The sequence below is a fragment of the Aegilops tauschii genome, chromosome 2 (genome assembly GCF_002575655.3).
Source record: "Aegilops tauschii subsp. strangulata cultivar AL8/78 chromosome 2, Aet v6.0, whole genome shotgun sequence".
Classification (NCBI taxonomy): domain Eukaryota; kingdom Viridiplantae; phylum Streptophyta; class Magnoliopsida; order Poales; family Poaceae; genus Aegilops; species Aegilops tauschii.
The window spans coordinates 437625459-437633184 of record NC_053036.3 but is presented as its reverse complement, the minus strand read 5'-3'; the positions used below and the strand labels follow the sequence as shown (position 1 = coordinate 437633184).

At 50.8% G+C, this 7726-nt stretch overlaps 1 protein-coding gene across 1 annotated transcript; it reads right to left on the bottom strand.

Moving 5' to 3' along the window:
• Positions 1 to 1101: 1101 nt before the first annotated feature.
• Positions 1102 to 3156, bottom strand: LOC109761450 (BTB/POZ and TAZ domain-containing protein 2). The gene is made up of 3 exons (XM_020320267.3): positions 2787 to 3156; positions 1943 to 2688; positions 1102 to 1485 (listed from the first exon to the last, which is right to left on the bottom strand). Exons 1-3 carry the CDS (start codon positions 2886 to 2888, stop codon positions 1314 to 1316), a joined length of 1020 nt encoding a protein of 339 aa, XP_020175856.1. The 5' UTR covers positions 2889 to 3156; the 3' UTR covers positions 1102 to 1313.
• Between the last annotated feature and the right edge of the window lie 4570 nt (positions 3157 to 7726).

Sequence of the window (7726 nt, the reverse complement as noted above, 5' to 3'; positions counted from 1 at the left end):
TCGTCGCTGCCGGAGCAAGCGTGGAACCAGCCAAGGTACGCCCCCCGACAGCCATGCGCTGTGGACGGTGTACTTCAACCGCCGCCGCGAAGACCAGCTCACCGCCACAAACGGCGTCGAGCCCCGCGGCCTCCTCAACTCCGAGGGGCGGCGCCAATGGTGGCGCGTCCCCGGCCGCACCCTCGAAGCCGTCCTCGAGCGCATCAAGGCCGGCAACACGCTGCGCTTGGAGTACCCGGCGCCCCGCCTTCTCTCGCCGCCGCGACAGCTCCTGGACGCCGCGACGAATGGTGACGGCGACCTCCTCGTCGTCGGGCTCCCTTTCCTCCGGATCGCCGGCGCTCTGTCCCGTCAATCCGAAGCCACACGAGACACTGCTCGGGCGCCGCACCCGCGGCGGCGCCCTCGTCATCAACAAGGGGGGCTGTGGCCCCTCTCCTCCCTCTTCCCGCCGAAGACCGAGCCGGGGCTGCTCCCGTGAAGAAGGAGCATGAGGCCATGGCTGCCGATGACGAGACCGCCCTCAAATGGGCGCGGGAGGACTACGTCTGCGAGGAGATGGCGCGCCAGGGCCGCGCCCTCGAGGAGATCGCCGCTCGGCGCAGCGAACTCGAGGAGGGCGGCGTCGTCATCGTTGACGACAGCGACGAGGAGGCGCCCGGGCCGTCCAACCCCCACGCTTCGGCGACGCTGGTCAGGGGTGCAGCAGGGACGGCGGCGGCACGCAGGACGGCGGCGACGACGACTACACCAAGTTCTACAGGCTCCTCGCCATGCAGAAGGCGGGCGGCTCCAACGCAGTAGTAGTATTTAGTTGTCGTTTTAGTTAGTTTTTAAATTATGTTCTCAGTTTTTGTACAAATATCAATGATAGTGTCTAGTTTGGTCGAATTTGTGTCGTGTTTGGCCGAATTTTGGCCGAGTTTTGTTTAAAAAAACAGCGTCTGAGGCGACTTTGGGGCGGCGGTCGGGAGTTTCGTCGGCCCCCTAGGGGGCCGAAAGAGTGGAGATGCTCTTAGGAGCTCATCGGCACGCATAGCAACTCTCAAGGTAATACAACATTATGTTGTTAATCTAGCTTTGATTGCAGTACCCATGTACTGTGGAGAATTATCGAAATTTTTACTCGTATAAACATCACCCGGACATACCTATGGCCTGAATATATAATATACAGATTGATTCACTACCTTGCTAACTTTAGACCTACAAGACCGTGACCTGATGTTTTGAAGCACTCGGGTCTTGACGATTACACCAAATTAAACTATGCAGTATACTAAAGCTGGAGACGGCCAGGCTTGATCATCTTCTCATCTCAACTTGGCCACTCTGCCGTTGTACATCGTCCACGACATGACCACAACCTCCGGCACCACCTTCCTATCAGCCAAGGAGGACATCACCTTCGCCCTCGTCACCTTCTTCACCAGAAGCCGCCATGTCTTGTCCTCTTTCTCCGTCTGCGCCTTCGCCTTGAAATGGCTGCACAAAATTAACCAATCACGATGAAACTTTAGCTTGCGGTCATCTGATATCACCATCACAAGTAAATAAAATCTATAGTTGGCATGCGTCAGATTCATTTGGGTGGAGATTTTTGGTAGCGTCGCCCCTGTCGTCCAAGTCATTTTCATGAAAAAGTAAGAAAGCTACGTCCGTTTTCTCAGTACGATGGAACAAATGAATTTGTCCGGCGGAAAGGCGTCTCGCCGGCCTGCTGCATCGACCGATGCAGAGGTCGGTCGATGTCATCCCCTTTTCGGGGCAAAAAAAATTTCGCTAGCATGCACTTTGTGCTGCCCGATCCGGCGACATATCCTCCGGCATACGCCGTACTCTCGCCTGACGAGCTAGCTATCGCTAGATATCTCGATCGATCGGATGGACATAATTTTACGGCGGGAAAATGCATGCATGTTTCTTGGTTGCGTTTTCTCACCTGCAGAGCGGCACACGGCAGGCCTTGTCCGGCCGGTCGCAGACGGAGGCGTGGAGGCGGAAGAGCTGCAGCATGCGCTTGCACCGCGCGCAGCCGCCCGGCGCGGCCTTTCTCGCGCACGTCGCGAAGTGCCGCATCAGCAGCTGCAGGCCCCGGCATGTGCACCCTGCCTTGTCGCACGGCGCGTCCCCGCGGGCGGGGCCGTCGCTGGGGAAGATGTGATCGAGGGAGGCCATGGCCTCGCCGAGCTGCCGGCACGCCTCCTGCGCGGCCCTCTCGCGCGCCCACCGCTCCTTGCGCTGGTCAGCGTCCTCCAGGAGCTGGAGGAGCTCGAGCTGGAGCGCGGCGTCGTGGCGGCGGGCGAAGCGCCACCCGTCCGACCGCTCGACGGCGGAGAAGTCCTTGGCGGCGAGCCGCGCGCAGCGCAGGTACAGCCGCCGCGCGTCGCAGAGCCTGGCGAGCTTAAGCATGTCGACAGCGCGCTCTGGCGTGAGCCGCGCCGACACCGCGGCCTCCGCCGCCCGCTTCAGCCATCCCACCCGGTACGCGTGCGCCAGCGCCAGCAGCTGCGCGCCGTGCGCGCCCACCAGCTCCTCCTCCTCCGGTGCTACCTTGGCGGAGTAGAGGAAATGGAGGAAGGCGCGGACGGCGTCGAAGGAGACGCCGAGGACGCGGATGGTGCAATCGGCGCCCCACCCGCGCCGCGCCCTGTCGATCATGCGCTCCAGTACCGGCGACGCCGAGGCCTGAAGTTGCCGCCAAATTCCAAACCAAAACGTCAGCAACATAGCACAAGACAAGAAGAATCAGCCAAAGAAGAAACATGATCGGCAAGCTGGCTTACAAGAACGCAGGAATGAGCCGCGATACTCTGTCCGTCCGACGTGACGATCCGCACGTCCGCCGCCGACGCCCGGAGCGCATCGAAATCGGCGCACAACGTCATTGATCCCTTGTTGCACTGCACGATCCTCTTGGAAATCCTTTGTGTTCTTCTGGTCAACTCCTTGGTTTCGCTAGCCAATCGACGAAGGGAACTAGACCAAAGCGATATGGACGAGGAATGGGGAGAAGCCTGGAGCTCGCCGACAGCTATATAGTGCCGTGGAGAAAGGGAGCTAACGATGATAATATATGCCGCGCCGCACAGTGCACACACAGGACCAGGTATACGCGGCGGATATCGCCGTTGATGAGAGGGCGGATTTGACCGGTGAGACGGCTGGAAGAGAAGAGGAGGATCCGAGTCATCGGCTAGATCCAGGGCGGCCCACCAGCAGCGTTCGCGGCCTTTGCCTCGCCAGGCTGGGCCTACGCCGGTGCTGATTGGGACGCGTGGACGATGCGCGTGCCACGAGCTCGGTGGGGTAGAGCAGGAACCGTGCTTTTGTTGCTTTTGACCGAAGATTTGCTGACACGGACACACGTTTGAGCCCTGCCTGTTTTATTGGATGCATATCCAAAGGCCGTATTTATTTGGAAATGTTCAAATTTTGTACTCCCTTCGGTCCAATCCATATTACTACTTGTTTTAAATTTGTCTACATAGAGATAGAGATGTATCTAGACACGTTCTAGGGGATCGGAGAGAGCACAAGATTCCACTCTTCTAGTCCGTACTTGGATGGAAGCTTATCCTCATAGTATGTAATTTATTTAAAAAATAATCTATACCAATATAAAAAGACCTAGAGGGCAGATCCAATTAATCTCGGCCATGAAATCATGTCAATCCAACGACCTAGACTGCTTCGATATCGAGCGCTCAACACGTTTAGCGTGCAGTTAATTTCATACCAAAAATAGTGTTAATTACATAATAACACGCAAATAATAGCCTACTTAATTTCCGCATGCATTTAATATACTTCCAAATTAATGTGCATTGCATGTACACATTGACTAGTTTTAATAAGAGTGTTTTTCTTAGTTTTGGTAAGGCCGTAGACAGATGTTACACATATTTGTTTAATGCTCATGCGTTGCCACGAGATAAAAAGCCATAATGATCAAACTATAATTGTATGGGTGACGCTAGTCATTGTTTCGAGCGACACGAGCTAGTGATCGGTCCCCTCTCGCACCGTACGACACATCCATTCATGGCCATTGGATCCAGCCCCGCACATCTTGCGCGCGCTCACTCGTGACAACGCCAGAGGCCTCCGTTGGGCGGCATCACTCCCATTCCTGAGCAGTGGCCACCATCTCCATCATAGTAGCCAACCAGGATGGGGGGAGTCATTTATCAGCGCAACCAATCGATCCACTCCCAGCATTGCCCACTCGTATAAGTTATAGTCGCATCATCCACGACGGCGTTGCTCGCGCCCATTGCAGCTTCTGGCTCCGCTGTTCACAACACCCGATGCACGTGGTCACAGCGTCCTAGACCCCTTGCTCTCTTTGAAGCAATCGACCATGGTGTGTGGAGGATGAGTGGATGGGTTTGCATGGCCATGGATCAAACCCAGTTCCAGCCACCACATAGCCGGCTTCACAAATCACGACGGCAGTCGGTTGCGCGCAACAGATTGCATTAGCAGCGGGTTGCATGTGCGTGCCTGGGGAAGAAGGTAGGGCCAGAGCCGCGGGGAATCTTAGGTTGTATAGAGCGGTGGTGCGCACATGACACTCCCTTTGCTAATGTCGACCACAGGATAACTGGTGCGTGGAGACCAACGAGGGATAGGGGAATGGGTGACCGACACGTGGTGGCGTTGCACGGGAGAAAGCAACGACCGATCGGAGCTTTGAACGATTGGCCGATTCTGGACATTTTCCTTATTGTAATGTAGATAATATGTGTCAAATATGACGACACATGGTTTGGACTAATAAAAACTTGATCAATGCGTGCTATCGTGGTTGTCTCTTCTTGTGGGTACGTAAGCAAGAAGATGACACGGGGAGTGATGTATGAAATCGTATGCAGGTGTTCAGGATCACTTATTAATCAACTAGTTTGCGACCCCTTTTGCATAGGTTGATCTCATCTTATTCTAGTCACTACAAAATATGTGCTATTTTGTAACGAAAATTCTAGTGACGAAAAACAAACCGTCACATCATTTTCTATGACAGTTGTTCGTCACCAGTTGATTTTTTCCCAGATCAGCTCCCTTGGGTTCCTTGGTGAAGTTTTGGTCTGGTTTTAGGTGCCGCATTTGGTTGTCACTAGGTATGTGCATATTCTGCAATGTTTTGTACCGTCACAGAAAATGTTTAGCGGGTTAGTGAAAGGATAGAAAATTGTGCGGTGGGCTTCAAAACATAGTTTTGGGTTTTCTGCCATGAGAGAGTTTTGAACATATTAGAGTCAAACTTGTAGGGGTTATGAGTTGAGATGCTCGTATTGAAATCCATTGATTTTTTTTCATACATGCTCTCATTTTACTGAACTATGAATTGATATATTAATTCTGAAATAAAGCATGAATAGGAAAATATGATCACAAAGAATAATATAGCATTAAAAGTTTAGACATAGAGCAAATATTTGGTACATCAAGAACGCCATTCTTAAAAGTATCGCACATCACCACTAGGAGTGGTCGAGCATGAATAGGAAGTACAACAGCAACAGAACATAAGTACTGTTCATCAGATTTTTTCAGATAAAACAGATTGCCTAGGCATGGGTGTGACAAAAGAGGAGAACCTCACCACCTCCACGGTGGATCACGAAGATCTGCCTAGCTCCAAATTCTTATGCTAAAATAATAATTCGTTCACAAGGTAAAGTATGAATCAAAATCTTTATTGAAAACAAGCAAACTATGATCTCGGTCATTGAGGCAATTGCAATTTATCATAACATCGGAAAGAGTCAATGTAAGAGCTTTTATGTAGCAAGTTCACATACTAAACCATCATTTAATCTTTCATAATTGCTAACACTCACATAACACTCGGCTTACAAGAACGCAGGAATGAGCCGCGATGCTCTGTTCGTCCGACGTGACGATCCGCACGTCCGCCGCTGACGCCCGGAGCGCATCGAAATCAGCGACAACGTCATTGATCCCTTGTTGCACTGCACGATGATACGTCTCCAACGTATCTATAATTTTTGATTGTTCCATGCTATTATATTATCTATCTTGGATGTTTTATATGCATTTATATGTTATTTTATATGATTTTTGGGACTAACCTATTAACCTAGAGCCCAGTGCCAGTTTATGTTTTTCCCTTGTTTTTGAGCTTCGCAGGAAAGGAATATCAAACGGAGTCCAATTGACCTGAAACTTTACGACGATCTTTTATGGACCAAAAGAAGCCCACGGAGAACCGGAGATGCACCGGAGGAGTCCCGAGGCCACCACAAGGGTGGGGGGCGCCCCCCCCTAGGGCGTGCCCCCCGACCTTGTGGGCCCCTCGTGGACTCCCCTGACTTGTTCTCGACGCCAACACCTCTTATATATCCCAAAACCTCCAGATTAGAACCTAGATCGGGAGTTCCGCCGCCGCAAGCCTCTGTAGCCACCAAAAACCACTCGGGACCCTGTTCCGGTACCCTGCCGGAGGGGGAAATCATCACCGGTGGCCATCTGCATCATCCCGACGCTCTTCATGACGAGGAGGGAGTAGTTAACCCTCAGGGCTGAGGGTATGTACCAGTAGCTATGTGTTTGGTCTCTCTCTCTCTCTCTCTCTCGTGTTCTTGATACGGCACAATCTTGATGTACCGCGAGCTTTGCTATTATAGTTGGATCTTATGATGTTTCTCCCCCTCTACCTTCTTGTAATGGATTGAGTTTTCCCTTTGAAGTTATCTTATCGGATTGAGTCTTTAAGGATTTGAGAACACTTGATGTATGTCTTGCATGTGCTTATCTGTGGTGACAATGGGATATTCACGTGATCTACTTGATGTATGTTTTGGTGATCAACTTGTGGGTTCTGTGACCTTGTGAACTTATCCATAGGGGTTGGCACACGTTTTCTTCTTGACTCTCCGGTAGAAACTTTGGTGCACTCTTTGAAGTTCTTTGTGTTGGTTTGAATAGATGAATCTGAGATTGTGTGATGCATATCGTATAATCAAACCCGCGGATACTTGTGGTGACATTGGAGTATCTAGGTGACATTCGGGTTTTGGTTGATGTGTATCTTAAGGTGTTATTTTAGTACGAACTCTAGGGCTATTTGTGACACTTATAGGAATAGCCCAATAGATCGATCAGAAAGAATAACTTTGAGGTGGTTTCGTACCCTACAATAATCTCTTCATTTATTCTCCGCTATTAGTGACTTTGGAGTGACTCTTTGTTGCGCGTTGAGGGATTGTTATATGATTCAGTTATGTTATCATTGTTGAGAGAACTTGCACTAGTGAAAGTATGAACCCTAGGCCTTGCTTCGAAGCATTGCAATACCGTTTTTGCTCACTTTTATCACTAGTTACCATGCTGTTTTTATACTTTCAGATTACAAAAACCTATATCTACCATCAATATTACGCTCGTATCACCATCTCTTCGCCGAACTAGTGCACCTATACAATTTACCATTGTATTGGGTGTGTTGGGGACACAAGAGACTCTTTGTTATTTGGTTGCAGGGTTGTTTGAGAGAGACCATCTTCATCCTACGCCTCCCACGGATTGATAAACCTTCGGTCATCCACTCGAGGGAAATTTGCTACTGACCTACAAAACTCTGCGCTTGGAGGCCCAACACGAGTCTACAAGAAGAAGGTTGCATAGTAGACATCAAGCTCTTTTCTGGCACTGTTGCCGGGTAGGTTAGTGCTTGAAGGTTTTAGATCTTGCAATCGAA